The 23,668-nt window shown below is 38.9% G+C and overlaps 1 protein-coding gene across 2 annotated transcripts; it reads right to left on the reverse strand.

Annotated features, from left to right (window-relative positions):
• Positions 1–276: 276 nt before the first annotated feature.
• LOC121867011 (protein obstructor-E-like) lies at positions 277–23,668 on the reverse strand. 2 transcript variants are annotated; one of them, XM_042366762.1, is made up of 5 exons: positions 23,565–23,668; positions 7,666–8,160; positions 6,793–7,005; positions 4,103–4,319; positions 277–1,671 (listed from the first exon to the last, which is right to left on the reverse strand). In XM_042366762.1, exons 1-5 carry the CDS (start codon positions 23,608–23,610, stop codon positions 1,557–1,559), a joined length of 1,086 nt encoding a protein of 361 aa, XP_042222696.1. In that variant the 5' UTR covers positions 23,611–23,668; the 3' UTR covers positions 277–1,556. The 2 variants fall into 2 exon arrangements, with proteins under 2 accessions (XP_042222696.1, XP_042222695.1); XM_042366761.1 differs by having other exon boundaries at positions 277–2,711.

Genomic DNA, 23,668 nt, shown 5'->3' on the forward strand with positions numbered 1-23,668 from the left:
CTCAGATATTAGACACGTGAAACTCCAGGCCCGGCAAGGATGTGTTCAGAGAGGCGGTCAGAGGTGGAGTCACTCTTAAGACCATTTTTTGGACTTGATTCTGTATAAAATTTTATCTATATTATAAATGATTTAATTACCTAAAATAATAAAAACTTTTCCCTGTTTCACAAGCAAGTCCTTTGTACTTTAAGACTCATTCGGATGATTATCTCAGAAACACCTGCCAGACTTGGCTACAGTACTCACAGGTAACCAATTAAAAAAACGAAGTACTACAAGTAATACATTTTATTTACAAATAAACTAAAAATCTTAAACAACTCAACACAGAAAATGTATCTTATAAATATCCAATATAATTTTTTGAGCAGAAAATCTTAAGCCCGTGTGCAGGAGAACATCATAGGTTGGACAGTGTTAAGAGAAGGTGAGCCTTGGTGAAACTTAACATTCAAAACAACCAAAACAATCGTATTTCTCCAGTCAAGGAGCGAAACTATAAACTCCTGCAAGTCTAAGATTATCATATTCATAATCCTTCCTCTCATACCTGGGTCCCAATTTATCATCAAATTAACTGTAACTAATATGATGTTAAATCTGAATAATTTACCATACAAAATATGAGTCTACTAATCTAAGCCAAAATGAACACGAGTTTTAAGGTTATTTTTTGTAGACCACTAAACACAACTCTTACCTGACTCGACTACACACATCACTGTGAGAATATCAACCCATGCTAATATTCCTCCGATCCTCTTACTTGTTGACATGACATCACTAAACAAAAGCTTCTCAATCTTTTATCTGTTCTTTTCAGTCACGTCACTTAATGTCAACATTAGCAAGACACCCAATGTTAAAACAATCATTTATTTAAACCAATAAAACCCTAACTGAACTAACTATATATTATATTGAAACAGAGTACATAAATTTGGCTGCCATGAGACGTGGGTCTCTCTCTTGTATTTGTACATAGTGGTGAAGACAGAGAAATTAAGACTTAATTTGCTAACAGACAACTGAAGTATTATTAAGGATTCCTGTCCACTGATAAGCTACATAACGAGGGAATCCACTGCCTCGTCTTGAAAGACATATGATACATCTTGCAATATCAAAGCAAGTAACTCTTCCTAAAATAACTGATGATACAACCAAGTATAATTAGGTATATAGATATATAACTCGCAGTATAACTATATGTAGCTAGTATGACAAGTATAACAGTCCATCTCCACTCTTGAGCCTCAGTGATACAGGAATTTAGAATTAATCATGCAAGTGACAGAGTTACGAAGAAAACAATTTAAATGACGGAGGTCATGCAATGTTCCCAGTATGAGACACAGTGACAGAAGGAGATTGTCGAAACGACATGTGATGGGAGATGTTGCAAGGTACAGTTGATGGGGGGAAGAATGCTGCAAAGGACAAATGGTGAGGAGGGGGATGTTGTAGGTGCAATGCAAAGACGACAGTACATATAAAAAAAAGTAGGTGCAGGGAGGTGTTGGACATACAAGCACACACACACACACACACAATTAGTTGACGGAGGTCTGGGCAAAGTCCCTGCGATCCCCGAAGTCTCTGATACCGTCACCATCAGCATCATCATACGCCACGTCGAAGAGTGGGTTGTTCTCGTACCAACCCACACTGCAAAGGAAATGGCATAAGGTTGTTGGCATGCTGTGTGAGGCGATATGCATCAGATAAGAAACGGCCTCTTGGTCAGCTGAAAAGTGGTGATACGAAAATAAAACACTAATAAAGCAGGAAATAAGGAAGTTCTGGTACAGTTTAGACATTTTGTGATTTTTCTTTTGTAACGTAGATGTTAGTCTAGTTAATAGCAGAGTCACCAAAGCTTACAGGCATGATAGAAATGACAATAAAGTTGAAAAGTTCTACAAGTACAGCCTGAAGTAAGTTATCATTACTTGTCTCAGTCATGCCAAATGTTAACGGATGTTAAGTATCGGGTCTATGAACAAGACACCAAGAGTAAAGAAAACAGTAGATATTAAGTGATGTCAGATTCCACAAGAACTGAATAAGATGCATTATGATACAACAGTACATTCGTTTGTCATTATTAGTCACAACAGGTGCAGGAACGTTCATGCTCGGTACGTTCCTCATCCTGGCTAAAATGTTTTCAACTGAGAGGACGAATAACGGTGAATAACACTTCATAACACAGCCTAAATAGCATGTCGTCTATAGCAGAACACAAAAACGCAAATATATTGGAGAAAAAAAATGTCTCTTAACACACACGTCGCACAGAAGCGCATCAAAGGGGCAATTACAACAACGAATGTTAGTGTTGTGACACAAAAACGTTATAGGCTGATATAACCTACTGACGTAACACAGTGATGAGACACGCTGTTGGACATTGATATAAAAAAAACTAATGTATCTTATACATATATAGATAAAAAGTAAATATATAAACAGCGAGACCTATCTAGGCATATATTGGACTCTTGGAGTATTTCATCGTATAAGACACTAATGGAGGCGGGATGGACACATTAATACGCCTTTCCTTCCTCCTCGACTTTCACCCTCTTCTTCAGGAGACGATCTCTACCCCGGGGGTGTCCTCAACACCTGTGTCGACGTTAGCGGCAGAGTCGTCATAGTAGTAGTACTCAGCGAGGTCTGGGTGGTTTCTGTACCACCCAACACTGTAACAAAATTCTTGTGGTGAGTCTGTGAGTACGTGCGGTAAGTAGGTGGACGTGTGTGGTGAGTGGGTGTACTGTACAGGGTAGTGGGTGGATGTACAGGTGTGATGACTGGGTGCACAGGTGTGGTGAGAGGATATAAATGTGTGGTGAGGGAGTGTACAGAGTAGTGACTGAGTGCGCAGGTGTAATGAGTGGGTGTACAGGGTGCTGACTGCCTGTGCAGGTGTGGTGAGTGGATGTACAGGGATAACCAGTGGGTGTACAGGTGTGGTGAGACGGTATACAGGGATAACCAGTGGGTGTACAGATGTGGTGAGTTGGTGTAAAGGGTAGTGACTGGGTGTACAGGGATAATAAGCGGGTGCACACGTGTGGTGATTGGGTTAATTAGCAAAAAAAAAGACAATTGTGGTGAGTGGATGAACAAATGTGGTAAGTTGCCGAGTGAACGCAAAAAAGTAATTAAATAATAATGAAAAGAAGAGCTGCTACGAACGGGTATGTTGGTTCGTATACAACTCTTGACTTCAACAGAACAGATGTGATGAGAAGTAGAACTGCCTGTAAACACATAGTCAAGAAGACACGACATTAAAATAAAGACAATAACTGTTATATTAGAAAGACTCAGCATCGCGAGGATAACAAGATCCGGTCATATAGTACAGATCTTATTCGTCCCCTGGAAAGTAAAAGCTATTGTCAGCGTCTGAAATCCGTGTCCTAGAATGCGGACACTTTTCGGCCACTCACCTAGCCCTCCCCATCTCTCGGAAGTAACTCCTCTCCCATCCCCTAGCTCTATTCATCACCACTGTCATTCTTCAAAGTTTGAGTTCTTCCTGTACTTGAGGACCCATTTCAAGGCTTACTCAAGTTCGGAGTCATCGTACAAACCTAACACGCTCTGCTTTAACTTGGGAACATCCCTCAAGACCTACTCAAAATCGGAGGAGTCGTTCTTGCCTTGCCCAAAATCAAGAACTACCTAAAAGATGTATATTAAATCAGGGGCATCCTTCCAGTCCTACTCTAACTCAAGGATAACTTTCATGCATCCAATTTTACCTAAACTTCAATATTTCCTGCGCGGTTTACTGTAAATCTTTCCAAGCTTTGCCCCTATACAAACTTAAAGACAACCTCCCAACTCACACACAGCTTTTCTTACAACTCCGGGACATTTCATAAATCCTACTGAACCACGGGGACATCCTTCAAGCTTTATATTAACTCAGCGACATCCTGTAAGTCCTACTCAACCTCAAGGACATCCTTCGCAATCAACCCAAACTCGAGAGGGGGAGTTGGGTGTTGGTAAAGTTTAAACTTTAATCGCCCACCATAGGCACCCTAGCACATACATACTCAGCACATCACATACTCACCAGTCTGGGACATTTTCTGGGAAGTCACACATCATGGTCTTATCGTTGTACACCTGACCCAGGCTACACGACGACTCCTGTGGGGTCTGACCATTGAGGCAGACGTAGAACTTCTGGCAGTCTTCTGCGTCCATGAAGGTCGGGTGAGGGAGCAGCACACCCTGATTGTTGATGACCTGTTCCCCAGTGCAGCAGAAGGCGCCGTTATTGGTGCAGGCTGTGTGATGGTTGGTGGACAAACAGTGGGGTAAATAAAGGCTGTTTAGATTAGATGATTAGATTTATCTAATTTTTCATAGATATCTGTATTCGTTTGCTTAAATATCCATAAAAAAAAAACACACACACACACACATACACACACACACACACACACACACACACACACACACACACACAGTCTCTATACATTGCCACAAGGCTCTCAATAATGTCTCTCCCTGACAGCTTCTCAGATACAGTATACATTTAATCATTTATTTTCGTTTTTCATGTTTACTGTCATTCGTTATCATCCTTCCTTTTCCCCTCATTCCCCTCGTACTCTTCCCTCTGTCTTATCATCGCTAATTTTCATGTTTTCCTTTTTTCCTTCTTTTCGTTCCCCTTCACATTTCCCTTATTGGGCAGTTATACGAAATACCAACCCTCTCTAATTCCATTTATTTCTATTCCAGTTCCTTCTTCACTTTGTTTTTCTTCCAATCATTTTTTTTCTATTCTATCATTATTATTTTTGCCCTTATTTTTAATCCTATTTTTCTTCCTTACTGCCACCAGCCATCACTTCCAGACAACAACCATATGCATCTCTCTTCACCTCAACTAACAACCAATCTCTCAACCTACTCTTTATTTTCCTCACTATATATATATTCTATTTTCTTATATCTACTGTACATACATCAGCTGTTTGATCCCTATATTATATTATACTCATCCCATATTCATCAGTTAAACTCTCTAGAAAGTTCCTCATAAACTGTTCCAATTATTATTTATCCCCTTACTAAATTATTATATATATATCTGTTTTCTCTCAATTAGTAATTTAAATCTCTCTATTTCTTATATTTCCATTCTCTTAACTTTCCACTATTATAAACATTTCTTCTATTTGTTGATTCTTTATTCAATGTTATTTTTGTTGCTACCCGAGAATACTGAGACAATTGGTATATAGTTCTACCTGGTTTGTTTGTTTACATCCTTCATCCTACATTTCAGTGTTTAGTCTTCCAGCCTTTATACTAATTAGTCTTGCTTGTCTTCTTACGCATCCATGTATACTGATGTATTTTTTTTCTAAACCTCTCTCTCTCTCTCTCTCTCTCTCTCGCTCTCTCTCCAGACCCTATTATCTTAATACCCTTAACATCTCTCCAAGACCTTAACATATCTCCTGACCCAACCGTCTGCCCCAGTCTTACCCTCTCTTCATGTTTAAGAAACCTTCTTTGATTCTTACCATCTCCCTATGTCTAAGAGACTTCCCATGTTCCTCTACCATCTCCCCAGGTCCTAAATTTCTCCCCAAGTTCCCATTATTTCGAGATATTCGTAAGTTTCTACCACCTCCCTAAGTATATAAGAATATAAGAATGAAGGAAACTGCAGTAGGCCAATTCGACAGTGATAACCATCCCTGTTTACCCCTAACCAATTACACTCATATATTTGTATAACCTGTATTTGAAACTTTCCAACGAGTTCGAGTTCAAGATGGTGTTTAGTAACTTGTTCAACTCATCCATAACTCTTTCCGAACCAATATTTACCTAATTCCTTCCTAAAGCTAAATTTATCTTATCTAAACTAGTGTTATGTGTTCGGTCCTGATTTGATTGTTTAAGTACCTCAGTTATATTAACTTTGTTTAACCACATCTTCGTCTCTGATATGAACTCTAGTACTTTGTTAGACTTGTTTCGTGAATAAATGTGTTGCTGTTAAGGTTTTTAGGTCCCCACAGTCGTATTGTTCTACATCTACCATTTTTCAGTCCAGATTCTAAATGTTTATTGAAATCTTGTAATTTTTTCGATTCAACAAAATTAATCATACGTCCTGTTTTTAATGGCATCGGCAATTTACCTCTGTTGTTATCAATACCTATATTTATTTCGTTAATGTATTTTATTAATAGCAAAGGCCCGAGGAAAGAGCCTGCTACGGCACCAGTGACGTTACCCCATTAGTCGGATGTTCAAGTCAGAATTTCCCATCCAGAGCCACGTGTCTTTACTTTCCTTAGTAATCTTTCGTGAGGGACCTTATCAAAGGTTTGGCTAAAGTCGAGGTTTACCACATCACAGTCGTGTCCAAGGTCCACAGTTTCGAAAACGCTTGAAAAAGAGTGAAAATAGATTGTCAGACATGAACGCCCTTTAGTAAAGCCTACCATCTGCCCAAGGCGTCTACCATCTCCCCAAGTTCTTCTCATCTCCTCAAGTTTCTCCCATCTTCCCAGGTTCCTACCGACTCCCCGCGGGGGTTCCTACCATCTCCCCAAGCTCCTACCATCCCCCATGTTCCTACCATCTCCCCATAGTTCCTACCATCTCCCCAAGTTCCTACCATCTCTCAAGTTCCTACCATCTCCCCAAGGTTCCTACCCTCTCCCCATAGTTCATACCATCTCCCCAAGGTCTTTGAGATCTCTCCTGATGCTACCATCTCTCCCCACTTACTATTCGCTTTATCAGCTACACAATCTGTCCTCCCGACACTGTCTGGCCAGTTGCAGAGTCCAGTCGTCTCGTCGAAGTGGAGTCCGGTAATGCAATCTGTTGGGGTGGATAATCCCTGGATACACGTGAAGAACCTGAAGCAGACTTGGGGATCCGGGTCAGCGTAGATGCCATTAGCTCGTGGGCAGTACTTACTTGGGTACGTGGCTTCCTCTGTAAGGTGAGGGAGAGAGTCAGTGGCAGTACTCGTTGTGGGAATTATTGTGGTTTTGATGTCAGAAGGAGGGAGGAGGTAAATAATAATAACAATAATAATAATAATAATAATAATAGTAATAATAATAATAATAATAATATAAATAATATTAACAATAATAACAATAATAATAATAATAATAATATAAATAATATTAATAATAATAATAATAATAATAATAATAATAATAATATAAATAATAATTTTTCGGGTAATAAGTCAATTTAAAGCATATTGTCAAAATAAAATTTATAGCCGTTGTACTGACAGCTAGATGAGGTATATATACAGGGTAATATGGATAATTTGCCATCAAGAGTTGAAATATTTCTTAGCAACATTATGTCCAAAACATAACATGTTAGTGAAAGTTACCCTTTTATTTAAACTTCACTGATGTCCAATTTCTGACTAGCTTATTAAATTGATCTGATACCTTCAGCTGCTCTAGTCTTCATTAGTCTCGAGCAGTGAGGTAAGTTGTGTGCCAATCTTTGATGATGACCCATAAGGAGAGTGACCTGAGACTCTCCACACAGTAATTCTTTGGGGTCTAATAACCTCCAAACATGACAAGCCTAAAGCTGGAACACCCCCACACACACACACATACTTACGCAGCAGCAGCCTTTCACCACAGTCGACGACGTAAGGAGATTCGCAAGGATCTGCACTTCCGACGTTAGCCTTGAAGATGTCGAAGACAAGACCGTCGTCGCAAAAGAGGGATCTAGCAACCCCACCCTCACACACCCAGTACTTGTCGCACTGCTTAGGGTCCTCGTACACTCCGTCTTTCACACAAATAAACCCTTGAGAATCGTGTTGGCCTCCAATTGGTCTTTGGGGACTCTGACGTTGCCCTCCTTGGGGTCTCTGAGAACCCACACGTTGTGCATTATGGGGTCGTTGGGAGCCTGCCTGCTGCCCACCTGGGGTGCGTCTGTCACTTCCACTTAAAGAGAAGTCGTCACCTGCACCAAGATCTTCCTGAGGGAATGTACCAGTCTGCCCACCGAGAGAGAACTCCCCTTCCACACCAAGCGGTTCTTGGGGGAATGGGTTGTTTCCATCGACCTGCTCTGGGGTGAACTGCCCACCTTGAGGAACACCTGAAAAAAAAAGAAATGTTTATTAGAGGCAAAAGGGAAACGGGAAAGAGAGACAAGTGAATAATAAATATTGATGTCGTGATGGAAGGTTTTATATGAAGGAAAAGTGGAAGTGATACTGTAAGGAAATACAAAACTTTTAGAACTTTCGTAAATCCAGAAAAGACCTTCAATAGAGGACGAGTGTAAAGGAGGCGGAATATTTCCGAGTGTGAGTTACAATATATCAAGGACCACCAGTAAGTCTATTGTTTGTGTTTCTTATGAATGAACTGAGGAGTGAAATAAAAAATAAGATAGACATGTTGGGGACCTTGTTGTCATCGCTGAACTGGAAGACGAACTACCATGAAGAACAACAACACTGGTAAAATAGTCTAGATAAGCCTGATCTGAAATCAAAGCAATAAAACCAAAAGACCTAATTAACAGCTAGACAAGTTTTGAAAATGTGACCCCGAAGCAAGTACAGCTACATCCTTCTTTCCTCACAGGCAAACTGTGGAATGCTTTACCTTCTTCTGTGTTTCCATACTCATACAATCTGCCTCACTTGAAAAAGATGGTTTTCCGGCATCTTCGTGATGTAGATTAATATACATTTTTTCTTTAATATTTGTAATTTCTTTTTACTCTTATTATTTTCGCACCCTAGGACCCGTTGTGGGTCGATGACCTGTGCCCGGTTGGGCTATTCCCCGTTTAAAAAAAAACAAGTTAGTGGGTAAGTGGTAGTTAAGAAGAAGAGAACGAAGAGAGAATAAGGATAGACTATAATAAATGAAGACATAAAAGCATTCCTGTAATACTCATGAAACAAGATTTATAAACAAGAAAATCGGCCTAAAACGGAAAATCTTCTTGAAACGAAACATTAAAAAAAAGTTTCGCCGAGAACTCGACGTGGAAATCAAAGCATAAGAGGCTGGAATGTGGCAGCCAATCTGGGAGAGAAAGTGAGAGAGGCAGGTAGGGTGGATGGGAGGGTGTGCAGGGTGAGTTGAACTCATCCTTCGGGGAGTGTAAACTAGAGCAGTAGAGAGAGTAATGTGGTGCTTAGTGGTACAAGAGAGAGAGAGAGAGAGATTAAATTGAGGAAAGGAGATAGGGCGATGAAGACAGACAGGACAATAGAGAGAGAAGGAGAATGAATGGTGTATAGAGAAAGGTAGGCAACGATAAAGAGAGAGACGGAGGATGATGAAGGGTGAGAGAAAAATAAGACGATATGGAGAGAGACAGGTGAGGAAGGAAAGGGAAGGGAAGAGGTTATGAAGAGGGAAAGAAGGAGAAAGGAAGATATCGATATATGGATAAAAAGAAGGAAAGAGCGATAAATAGAGAGATATAGAGAGGGGAAGACGACAATAATTAAGGAGAGACGGAAAGGGAAATGGTGATAAAGAGAGAGAGGAAGGAAGATAAAATATAAACGAAGACGGAGATGGGGAGAAGGCGATAAGGAAGATGGGAATAAAACAGACGAGAGAAGGAGGAATCAAAGTTACAGGACATGTAAACATATATTTTATAGTAAAAGATTAAATATAATATAGCTAAGGTGTAACAATTGACAGAATAAATGTATAGATTATACAACCGGTGTATAAATGACAGTACAAATGTAAAAATTAAAGAATAGGTGTATAAATGATGTAACACATGTATAAATGATGGAATAAATGTATAAATTATAGAGCAGATGTATAAATGATAGAATAGGTATATAAATGATAGAATAGGTGTATAAATGATAGAATAAGTGTATAAATGATAGAATAAGTGTATAAATGATAAAAAGTATATAATAGAGAGAATAGGCGTATAAATGAGATAATAAAGTGAAAAATTAGCGAATATGTATGAAAGATATAGAATAGGTGGGAAATATGAAATAAGACTTTAAAAATTATAAAATGTGAAAAAAATAGCAAAAAATCTATGGAAAAAATAACTAAAAATATAAAATGTTAAAAAGATAGCAAACACGTAAGATATTTTCGCTCAAGTGTGAGAAACACTCGCAAATGTGTAAAAATTGGGAACATATGTGTAAAGAAAATTGACTAGTGTGAAAAATTCAAATCAAAGGTGTGAAAATGACAGTGATGTAAAAAAAAGTGTAAATAAAATATGGCAGTTTGAAAAATAATAGTAAAATTATGAAGAGAATTATTAAGGTATTTAAAAATTTGCAGTGAACATAAGAACACAAGAAAATTAGGAGTCTGCAATAGGCCGGTTGGCCTGTGCATAGCAGCTCCTGTCGACAGTTACTACCACTCTCTATCATCCATGAATCTATCTAGCCTCCTTTTGAAACTTTCCAGAGTTCCAGCACTTACTACAAAGTTGCTAAGCTTGTTCCATTCGTCCACCACCCTATTTGTGAACCAGTTTCTTCCTATCTCCCTCCTAAACCTAAACTTATCCAACTTAAATCCGTTGCTCCGAGTCCTATCCTGCTCGGATATTATAAGAACTTTATCTATATCCCCTTTATTGATTCCTTTCACCCACTTAAATACTTCTATCATATCTCCCCGCACTCTTCGTCTTTCTAGGGAATGCAAGTTAAGTTTCTTTAACCTATCCTGATATGGAAGGTTTCTAAGTCCCGGAATCATTTTTGTCATTCTTCGCTGCACCGACTCTAGTGAATTGATATCCATTCTATAATAGGGGCACCAGAACTGAGCCGCATAATCGAGGTGCGGCCTGACTAGCGCAAGATATAGTTGCAATAAGACCTATGCACTCTTGTTACTTACACTTCTAGATATAAAACCCAATACTCTGTTTGCTTTATTTCGAACATTAACGCACTGTTTTCTAGGCCGTAGGTCCGGGCTTACAAGTACCCCTAGGTCTCTTTCACAAGTCGACTTCTCTAGGTTGATGTTGTTAAGGCTGTATACATTATCAGTATTTGTTCTTCCAATATTAAGTACGCTGCACTTACTGGTGTTGAATTTCATTTGCCATTTTTCAGACCACCTCTGCAGTTTATTTAGATCCTCCTGTAATGCATTTGCATCCTGCCCTGAATTAATCTGCCGCCCTATTTTGGTGTCATCCGCAAACTTGCTTATGTTACTGCTGATCCCAGTATCTAGATCGTTTATGTAGATTATGAACCAGTGGTGTGAATAGTGATGGAAATGTGAGGAAATGTAAACCAAAAGTGTAAATAATAAAAACAAATGTGAAGAGAAAGATACCAAATTTTAAACAATATTGAAAAATGTAAACAAAAGGACAAATTGTAATAAAAGTTGTAAATTAAATGTATTATAAGTCGTAAATAAAATGTAGAAAACAAGATTGTAAAAAAAGTTGTAAATAAAATGCAAAACAATAAATCAAATGTAGTGATAGTTTAATAAAATGTAAAAAGGAGGTTAACTGTAAATAAAGTGTAAAAAAGGGTGTAAACAAAGGAACGCCGGCTTCTTATAGAGGTTGACGGCCTCTCTACACCCTGAGGCAATGGTGGGCCTCGACACGCCTGGCTGTGGGAGGGGAGAGGTAGAAGGAAAGGTGAGAGGGCAGAGGGGGGTTAGGAGAATGAAAAGAAGGATAGGGAGAGGAGAGAGGAAAATGGGAGAGGGGGAAGAAGAAGACTGAAGGGAAAGAGGAGAGAGGTAGAATGAGAGAGAGAGAGAGAGAGAGAGAGAGAGACAGAGACAACATCTTTTGGCCTCTTTCATGGGTCAGGTACAACAAAAATGCCCTCTGGTCTTACGGTCATATCTCAGGTCAAAGAGATAAAGCTTCTGACCCTTGCTGTTGGAAGAAAAAAACACTTTAAGCTTAACGTCAGGTCAGGCCTCTCTCATTCCTATCTTACTTAAGCTTATAGTTGGGAATAAATAAGCTTTATTCTCTCCGGCATTTAACTTCAGGGCTCTTGACCAGTTAACCTCTTGAGTACAATATCAACTTTCCATCAGTACATTAAATTTGTCCATTGATGAAGCTCTCTTAACCTTTGAGTACGATGCTAACCTCCCTTAGTACCATGATTTAGTTCATTAATGAAGATAACTATTTGAGTACGATGACAATCGCTTGAGTACGATGATTTAATCCCTGGAATACGATGAGCACAATAATCTATTATACTCCAGGGACTAAGCCAACCTACCCATTCTGTCTCCTCACATTACATCCCCAATTTCTCCTATTTCACCCAAATATCCTCGAATACCTTCTGATTTTTGTCTTTTCCTTATTTTCTCACATTACTTCTTATTTTTCTTAATATTATCCCTATTTTTTCTATTTATCCATACTGCCTCTTATTTCATTCATTTTTTACTATTCTAGAATATATATATATATATATATATATATATATATATATATATATATATATATATATATATATATATATATATATATATATATATATATATATATGTGTGTGTGTGTTGTTGTAAATAAACTAATCCAAATGGTGACAAGACAGATGGTCATTAGCGTGAGAGTATAAAGAGTTTAGGGGAGAGAGACAATAACTCGTGAAGGAGGACAAAGAACTGAATAGTAAACATGAGGAGAAAGTCTGATGTTTGGTAATCTAAGGACATGGTCTCTGTCTATTTATTTCTTTTATTCTTTCTACATATTCAGCTTTCTGCTTCATTCTCTCAAGCTTTCTCTCTCCACTCTCTGTCTCGCCTTTCTTTCTTTCTCTCTTCCTATTCTCACATAAGTATAGGCATAACTAATGTATCCGGTGTTACATTCCCTATTGCCTGAGGCCCCTGGTGAAGCTTCTAATACGACCTAACACGACGTCCTTAGGGGCCCAAGAGTTATAGTATTACCTTCTGTAGGAACCATGAACTATAGGAACGACTGCATGGTGATCCTTGGCATGTCGTCTGGAGAGAGTCTTTCACCCCTACATTCCAGTTCCCTCCCACAAACACAAGAACAGATTCTTATTATGATAATATGAGTGACCAGAGACACCAATTTTGGCGAAGGTTCACCTGACGGACGCCATCAACAACTGTAATTGAGAGTGAAAGGGAGAGATGATACACACACACAGTGAAGGGTCATCACTCCTTAGACCGGCCGGGTTGTTTTGTACACTGATGGTGGTGGCGAAAGGAGGGGGGGGGGTGGGGGAGAGGGAGGGGGGGAGGGGAGGGAGAAGAGGAAGGGGGTCATGTTACCTAAGTGATCATTAAAGAAGTGAGGATTGAGTTCACGTGATGGAAAATTTTTGGTTTGATTATGATATTCATACTTATGGTACTTTAACCCCTTGATGATGATGGTGTAACCATTTGGAGACGATGGTTGAATCCTTTCGTCCTTAAAAGATTAACATCAGTAGCCAGGATAGACAACTATTAATACAGTATTGTTTAGTGTATTCCTAACACAGCTTAGTTTTTATTATTTATCATCCAATAGTCAAAGAAAAAGTTCACGTCACAAGGTAGACTTTACACATCACTGTACCTCTGGCTTGAACTTTCCAGTCATCCATTAAGTTACGCAAGGTTTATTCACCCAATTTTTTTCAGTAGTCATCAGGAAAAAAATGATCACATGACGAAGCACCGAACACTGACCCCCTTCCTGTGTTCCACTCACCACGACCCTCCAGTAAGACGACTGCTATTGCTCACTACCTTGATGACATGTGTGTGTGGGGCAGAGAGTGAGTGAGTCATTGTGTTTTGTCTTGAAGCGATGGAACTACTGTATATGACTCCAGTTACCTTCCATGTTGCTCTGATGTCTGTATGTATCCATGTTCGTATGTATCCATGTCCGTATGTATCCATGTCCGTATGTCTCCATGTCTGTATGTATCCATGTCCGTATGTCTCCATGTCTGTATGTCTCCATGTCAATAAGTCTCCATGTCAATAAGTCTCCATGTGCGCCTTTTTGTTTGTATGTCATCATGTCTGTATGTCTTCATGTTTGTATCTCTACATGTCTGTATGTCTTCATGTTTGTAAAGAACATAAGAACATAAGAATTGAGGAAACTGCAGCAAGCCTATTGGCCCATAATGGGCAGTCCCATTTACACCCAACCCCTATTGCTCATATATCCATCCAACCTATGTTTGAAGCTACCCAGCGTATTCGAGTTAATGATGATTCAATTCAATTTCAATTGTTTATTCCTTGATAGAGGAAGCGGGATCCTAGTGGTGTCACTAGGTACCCCTGTACAATAACACCAAAAGCATCTGGCAAGTGTCACAAGTATATACAGTATAAATAAATATTATAAAGGGGCTTACTAAAGCCTAAGGAAGGAAGGATATTCCTTTAACACATAATCAATGTTATTTACATGTGTTCTGACCTCACTAGAGGAAAGGTCACGGCGGCTTAGCTCTCCGGGATAATTATCAGATATGGCTAGTGCTACTTGTGAACAGGGCTGTGCCCTTTTGTGGAGCGAGTTAGAGAAGGCCAAGAACGAAATCTTGAAATTAAAGGAAGAGATGGCGAGGATGAAGGAAGAAGCGAGACGAGGAAAGAGGGTGTCTGACGAAAACTCAGGCGAATGGAAGGTTGTGACGAGAGGGACAACCAAACTGGTGGTGAAAAAACGCACCAAGGATACAACAACAACTACAACAACAGCTAAGTGTACCGACTCTTTCAGTGGAAAGTTACAGGGGATGAATCTGAATATAAATCAGATGTAAATAACCCATTTATATAATAATTCTGTTGATGAGGCAGGGGCCATTACATTCCCCAAGATACCGACATGACTGGGTATCCATAGGAATGTCACAGGACGGCCTGCATCCTGAAGTGTGGATGTTAACCCTTGTATTAGGAGGATGAGGTCCTTAATGATTATATCTGTATTTCTTCATGTCTGCATGTCTTCATGTTTGTATGTCTCCATGTCTGTATACCTCCATGTTTGTATGTCTTCATGTCTGTATGTTTCCATGTCCTTATGTCTGTATGTCTTCATATCTGTATGTTTTCATGTCCTTTTGTCTGTATGTATCCATGTCTGTATGTCTTCATGTTTGTATGTCTTCATGTCTGTATGTCTCCATGTCTGTTTATCTATAATTTGTTTTTATGTCTGTCTGTCTGAATTATGTTATTATGCCTGTCTGTCTGTATATCTGTGTGTCTGTAGGTATATATTTTTTAAACAATATGATATGCCCTTTATATTTGATTTTCATTATATGGAGAATAAATACAAATGTTTCTCTGGGGAAAACCTCAGATGAGACAGCGTTTTAAGTGACGTCACCTGCTTGATCTTTCTCAAGTGACCAGGACTTTAAGAATGCCAAGGTCAAGTTGAGGCATACGGAGATTTTTAAAATTGTTTATTGACAGAGTGGCTTAGGTATTGTAAAGCATTAAAGATGTAGAAAACGACTGTGTATTCCTGTACTTGAGGCTTTAGAAATAAGCTTTCCTTCCCAGCTTAAGCTTACTGAAGGTCTAAAACAACGTGATTAAGAACAAAGAAAGGGAGAATTAGGCCAATATATAGACAAGGAGAGAGATGCTCCCCATCCCATATCTCATACATAGAAACAACAGTAACCTTATGTTGTCACTTTTAGTCGTTCCAATTCCCACCTTTCCTAACCTGACGGATAATATTTCTCGTAAGTGAGAGAGAGAGACTATTACGTACACCTCAACGCAGCTAATTATCATTTTTTACCCATCTTTGTTCCGTATTGTAGACCGCATTCTCGACTTTCTTTTACGGATTAAAGTATTTGCTTGGGTAAGCCGCTGCCTTAAGCTATGTCCCAATTTCTGTGCACAAAAGAGAACTACTTAAGTAAGTAGATTAGGAAGAGGACTGAGTTGCTATACAATTTATATGAATAATTTCGACAACTTAACAAGAATGATATTGTGTTTTTGTGCGTGGACTAACAGATGACCCCTCACTCGCTCACTCATTCAGTGACGGAACCTACCAGACCCATAGTATATGACCCTAGGATAAGAAAAATAATAAATAAATTGCACTACAGTAAATTGTTATGTCAGCAGCTCTCTATATAAGACCCCGCTGTTGTCTCCTTCAGAAGAGAGAGAGAGAGAGAGAGAGAGAGAGAGAGAGAGAGAGAGAGAGAGGGGTTATCTTTATTAAACAGACTGAGAGAGATCATCTTTACAAAAGAAAGAGAAAGTGTGTGTGTGCGTGTGTGTGTGTGTGAGGGGGGAGGGCAACCATTAGGGGTAAGGGTTGGACCATCTTATTAGTAGTCAGAAGCGAAATTGGGCGGCCCTGTTACTTTCACCCTTTCACTCTCCTGCGTTGCCCCCAGGTATGAGTGACGGGCGGGGCACCTCTCTATCTGTTTATCTATCTGTCGACCTTATTCTCCCTATCTTTGTCTATCTGTCCATGTATTTATCTATCTATCGATTTAATACTCTCTCTCTCTCTCTCTCTCTCTCTCTCTCTCTCTCTCTCTCTCTTTCTCAATGCTGTGCGCTACTGGGTATTGACAAGAGCAAAGAATATGACCTGTAGTGAAACTCATTCTCGTTTTCTAAATTGCCTTTCATGTGCATCATAATTTCAACAACAAAAATTTAGAGAGCAACTTTCTACACTCTATTAATAGCGTAAATTTACATAAAAGAATAAGAGAGAGTTTCTCAGTTCACTTTCCACCACCAGTGAACTATGAAATTACATAAGAGAGATAATGTATAAATAATAATAATAATAATAATAATAATAATAATAATAATAATAATAATTAACGGTTTATTGAAAAAGTTCGGCAGTCCAATATACATTGGACAAAAATTACTTATTACATACAAAGACATGAGGTGGGTGGGTCGTTTAACAAAAGCTTTCATTATTGAAAGAAGAAGGAACAATGATTGAATATACAAATTATTATAGTTTACAGTTGATGGACCGGGCCTGGGCTGGCCATGGAGACACCAGGTGGCGAGATGTTCACGTGGTGTATTAACTCGTCCTCGGGTGTATTAACTAGCTTGTTTGCTTCGTTCTTATTTAAATTAACTCCTATACCCACTCTCTCTCTTTCTCTCTACCATGTTTTTCTCCTTATAACTATCTCAACCTTTCCATCACCTTTCCTCTCTTTCTTTCGTATCTCCCATCCTCTCCTCTGATCACCCCTTCCCTATTCATTCTTCCCTCTCTCTTCCCATCTTTTCCATCCCATCTCTTCTAATTTTCCCCCTCTTTTTTACCTTTCTGCCAGACTGACTCCATTTTTTTTCGTTCCTTCTCCCATCTTGTTATTCTTCCTTTCCATATTTATCTTCCCCCCCTCCCTTCTGCCTCTCCTCGTCTTCCCCAATACCATCTATCCCTCCTCATATTCATCTCTCCACCCCCCCTTCCTCCCCTCCTTGCCCTCCTACTTACCTTCACTTCCCCCTCCCCTCTCATCACCCCCCTCCTCCTCCCCCCCCCTCAACAGACACACCCAGTATTACCAAGGCCGCATCTTAATCGCTGGGATCCAATTATGCTTCTCTCTCTATAGATAAGTAATGTGTCCTTGAACAGAGCTGGACGTGGTAACGCTGACATCTTACGTAACCAACGACAAAATGTTTGAAATTCCTCCCCATGAAATCTTTTTGACAGAGGTTTTTGTAGAGATAATTTAGCGTTTTACTTACTTTTAAAATGGAGAGAGAGAGAGAGAGAGAGAGAGAGAGAGAGAGAGAGAGAGAGAGAGAGAGAGATACCACCCAACAGTCTAAAAATGTATATAAATAGATGTACGATATCGCCTGTTTAAATAACTTAAAGCTGAACGAACATCTAGAATCCTAAGAAATGTCTTCTGCTGTGCAACATTCAAAGTTGAAGAACGTGGATCTGTAACAACATCTATAGTACAGGTAAGTAGTGTCACCAACGATGTCGTAAATGATGTTTTCGTAAGTTATAAAATTACCCATGTATGTGAGAACAGTGTCCCAGGGTCACTGAAAATATATCACGCTGTAGACTAAGCCTTTCTTTCTCTACACAAAGAGACAACGTGGTCGGGACCGCACTCAATCACTTTCACTTCCTCAAATGTTAATTTAGGTATCCATTCACAGCTGGGCGGACTGGGGTTGTAAGTGTGATTGAAAGTTATTTGCTTTTCCCCCGAAGGATGTCAGGTCATTTAGGATGCCTGTGTCTTGTCAGTATATTAAATTTGTCCTTGTGCCGTTCTGTTTTCTGTCTTTCTCTACTTCTTTTTATCTTCCTGCTTGTCTTTCTGACACTCTTGTTCCTATCTTTTGGGCTTCTTACTTACTGTTTTTCTCTCACACTCTATTCTCCTCTTTCTTTCAAACAGTGCTCTTTTCTCTAAAGCTTCAAGCAACAAGAGTATTACTGACCTCACTGCTACATCAGTTCCCAACACTCACTACCACTCATCATTCCTCCTCATACCGCCTAGTGTTTCTGAGAACACCCAACTATGTCTCTCTCCTCCAGGATTGGTTAACTTCCTGCTAATTATTATTTTCTTCACAAATCAAATGCTTCTCAGAACAACTTTCATGTCACTCTGGGAAAAGTCGAGTTGTCTTGGCTCAACGGAGCCAAGTTTGTTGATGAGAAATCCACATTCCTTGATTAAGTGTTTGTTCATTGTTTTCTTACTATTCGTAAAACGAAAAAAAATCATTAACTTATACTTTCGCAAAAGCAGACTTGCTTTCCTATTTTCTTTAAGCATTGACTTTACGTTATCCTCAGTGAACCTATACTATCAGGGACTAGCGACAATGTCTGTAAATTCTATAAAAAAAATTATTTTACCGACTCTCGGTATATAAAGGAATTCTCAGACGTCATATTCAACAGGATCTTTCTGCTTAATTTTGTTTTATCATACTCAATTATTGTTCTATTTTCTCAGCAGCTGAAGATCAAGGGCAGACTGGAACCAGCAGGTAGTGAACATGACGAATGACCTTCAGAGCGACACAGTGAAGAAAAAGAGGAATACACTAAGATTTAAAAGAAAAATAATGGATGTAAAAATAAGCTTGGGGGCAAATATGATTGTAGAAATAGAGGAAATTGATGAGAAAAATAAAATTACAGAGAAGAGCAAAGATGTAGAAAAGGAAAAAAGATACGACTAAACGTACATTCCTCCTTGTCTGAAGAACCTCCGGGGATTGAGAAGAAAAAAAAAACAAGTCTTCGCGTCGTTTTGCCCTCAAGGTCAACAGGTGTGGAGACGGGCTCTGCGGAACCCCCACCCCAGCCACCCTCATCAACTGCCCCGGTTACCAAGGGCATCGAGAGACCATCTACATATTTCAGGGACATTTTAGCAGTGTTGGAAGAGATAATGCAAAGAACAGGTTCTTAAAAAGGAGGCGAATATTCGTAAGGATGTTAAAAGGAGATAGAGCTGAGGTGTATATTCGAATACTTACAAAGAAAATCTTCTTAATGTGTCTTGTCTTAGGATACGTTTTTCTTTATAGGGGTTGAATATTTAATGGATAAACCTGAAAGGGAAATTTAATGGAGTGTCTGTGAAGGATTTTTAATAAAGAAATTTTTTAAAAGAGTCGAATATTTTAAGAACATATTTGTATGGGAGATGAGTATAAGGAGAATTGAATATATCGGGAGTCAAATATTTACGGGAAAACCATTAAAAAAGTTGACAGTTTAAGGAGAGTAATCTCTAGTTACCTGTTATAAAATAAACTATATACAGGAATTGAATAGTTAAAGGGGCAAGATTTAAAGAGATTGAATAGTCTAGTGAAGACATCACAATAAATAGTTAAGTATTTAAGGAGAGAAATTTAAAGGATGTGAATATCGTCCGGAAGAATATTTTAAGAAATGATATATTTCAAAGAACAATACTTAAAACAAGGATTTAAATGTGTACAGATGAATGTTTTAAGTAAAATCTTTATGTAATAGAAAAAATATCTTGATAGAGTCGCAGATTTTAAAGGACAACACATAAAGGACTTGATTATATTAAGGGAAAATTACATAGAGCAGTTGTATATCTTTAAGGAAAAAACACCCAAACAAGTATTCTAAGGGACAATACTTAAAAAAAGTAAACATTATAGAAAATCAACACAAGTAGCCGAAGTGTGATCTACTTCTGAGGTAGACATTGACCACCTCCCCCCCCCAGGTACAACATCTGCTTCTGGTTTCCACCAAGATGCTAAACTAATTCCCCAGGTGATCTCTCTTGTTTTTACTACAATATGGCTGTTTAGAAAATAGCCAGGTGGGACATAATTGAGGCCGGTCTCTCTTTTGTGTGTTTTAAGTCCGTTTGTCCATGGTATGAAGAGTCTTGCTCATCTGATTCTAATAGTACATCATTCTTCAGTTGTTGTTTTTTAAGTAATAATCGGATTGTGTTATTTGTATCCGAGGATGTTGGCTCCTGGTAATATGTAATTGAATTCATGAGGAATAAGATGTTGAGTTCTCTCTCTCTCTCTCTCTCTCTCCTCTTCCTCCGTTATTATTATTTTTTATCTACCTATGGTGTTTTTCTTTCGTAATCTATCCCTATCCTTATTATCGCTTTTCTCTCTAACTATGGCATTTTCTTTCGTTACTATTATCTTAATTTGCACTCCCTCGAGAGACGTAAAGTGAGGGACGATATGATCGAGGTGTATAAATGGAAGTCAAGGCTGAACAAAGGTAATATAACAAAGGTACTCAAACTATCCAACCAGGAGCGAACTCGTAACAATGGTTTTAAATTACAGTAGACAAATTTAGATTTAGGCGCAAAATAGGTAAACATTGGTTTGGAAATAGAGTAGTGGATGAGTGGAACAAGTTACCAAACATCATCATTAACTCGAATACGTTGGATAGCTTCAAACATAGGTTGGATGGATATGTGAGCGATAGGGGTTGGGTGTAAATGGGGCTGTCCAGTATGGGCCAATAGGCCCGCTGCAGTTTCCTCCATTCTTATGTTCTCTCTCTCTCTCTCTCTGTCCACCTATGGCTGGGCGAACGGCCGTTGTTGTGGCCACATAGTCTGCTGACGGCCCCCTTGTGTAGTGACCTACACACACACACACACACATATGGTGGACAAACATTCACACACCTGCTGGACAAACATTCATTCCTGTTACTGTTGAAACTAATTTTACTTATATTATTGCTTTCTTCCCCAATCATCCTTGTTATTATCACTCTTTCTCTGTCTGTTTATACCTTTAGTTATTTCTGTCTATCTACCTCTTTCGTTTCCTTCTTTGCTTGATTATCAAATGTTTCTCTCTTTGCTCTCACAGTGCTGCCACATCCTGGTGTTGACACTCTCAGTGTTACCAATAATTGTGTGATTGTAGAGAACATTGTGTATTTGTGTGTGTGTTTATGTGCGTAAGAGGGTGTGTGAGTGATGTGCATGTGTGTGTGCGTAAGGGTGTGTGTGTAATAATAATAATAATAATAATAATAATAATAATAATAATAATAATAATAATAATAATTAACGATTTATTGAAAGAGCATGGAAGCCGAAAGGGGAATGGGTCACTTGATTGACAAGTAACATACAAGTAACATAAGTGATACAAATATGATATATAATAACTTGGTGGGGAAAAGGTCATACAAAAGGGCATTTGAACATGGTAACAGTGCAAAAAGGTAAGATTGACTGGGAGTGAATACACTGGTTGATTACGAGTTGTTGATAATTTTTACAATGTTTGGGACTGAGCTGTTCTTTTAGCGATCTGTACGTGCTCGTATGGGCTGGATGCGGTTGTGGTGTAAGAGTGTACAGTATATGTGTGTGTGTGTGTGTGTGTGTGTGTGTGTGTGTGTGTGTGTGTGTGTGACTATTCATAATCAAACATGTTCAATTTATCTTTTATTTTCTCTTTTTTCTTTGTTGCTTTACGTTTCACCTCACATTTGTCTCAGAATCAATTAATAAGTAAATAAAATATAACAATATTTTCCTTGAATATCGACACACAGATACACAAACGATAAATAAAATAACTGATAAGAACATCGACTTGAAGTTTAAGTTAATATTAGAATAAACTTTTACCGACGAAAAAAAATTCTAGGAAGAAAAAATTCCCCCAAACGATAACTTACTAAAAATTCAAGCTCTCTAGACAGCCACTGACAGGCAAGTCACGCTGCCAGTGGCAAGTGTCGGAATATTTGGCTCGAGAATATTTTGGTCAGGTAAGTTTCGTAATTTAGTCTTACGATATGAATGTTAGTCAATTGGGAAGTGTCTCTCTCTCTCTCTCTATCTCTCCCTGTTTATCTTCTTACCTCACTGTCTGTCCTTATCTTTAAGTATCTGTTTATTAATGATGATCAATATGTGTATCTGTTTTTTAATCTACTTCTCTCATTATATATATATATATCACGCTTTCTCTCTTACACATTCTTCTACTACTACTGCTCTCGCTCTCTCTTATACACTAAAAACACAACAAGTAGAAAACAGTGAACAATGAGGTCAAAGGAGCTGGGAGACTCTCTGGTGACGCTCGCGGAGATCTCTTGAGGGCTAGAAAGTTTATTTGGTGTCAAGTGTATTGTTTTGTGGGTGTGTGTGTGTCGGGGAATAGTCGCTAGTTGGACTACAAAAAGCAAGTAACAGAATTACAACATTAAATCACCTCACACCTCAGTATCATCTATGAAAACTCACACCAACGCTGTACTCACTCTCTCATGCTATTGGTACTACACCTTGTCATAGAATGTGTGTGTTGTAGAAACAGCGAAGCGATCAACTGACCGCTGCATATTTTCTCTATAACTTGTGAAGATTTACGTCTTATTTGTATTATACCGATTAAGTTACGTCAAATGCTTTTGTCAAATGCAGAGACTAACACGCACTGAAATAAGCTTAAAGACTCCGCCACTGAAACACGTTAATTCAATACATCATCTGAGGGATAACATTATAATGGGTGAAGTTATCTGTAGCATGTGGGGAAGGGACTAAGCAGACATATCTAAACGTCCTCTCACACACACACTCATATAAAAACACGGGATAAAACAACCAAAACCCTGTTCAGGTACCATAAAATTACTTAAGTATTTCCGCAAATATCATACCCATGTTGGGAAGGGAAGGGAGTTGAACAGGTAAGATAGACACACACACACACACACACACACACACACACACATCAACTTCGAAATATTTATATGCTGCAATCTTTTTTATTAATTCATTGCAATCTAGTTCATGCTGAGGGAGTATGCGATGATTCCCTCAGATACTTTAACCTTGCCGACAAGATCGAGGCAGCAAGTATGCAAGTAGGGAGGACAGGTACACTCACGACCGCCAAATGTACACAAAAACTGGAAGGTCGGCGGCCAGTACTCACCCGCCACGAGGGCCACGCCTGCCACGAGAAACACCACTGTGTACATCTTCACTTGCCGAGCGCTGACTGCTGACTGGCTGCCGACACCAACGACCGAACCCCAT

This window comes from Homarus americanus, unplaced genomic scaffold, assembly GCF_018991925.1.
Source record: "Homarus americanus isolate GMGI-L3 unplaced genomic scaffold, GMGI_Hamer_2.0 scaffold37960, whole genome shotgun sequence".
In the NCBI taxonomy this organism is placed as follows: domain Eukaryota; kingdom Metazoa; phylum Arthropoda; class Malacostraca; order Decapoda; family Nephropidae; genus Homarus; species Homarus americanus.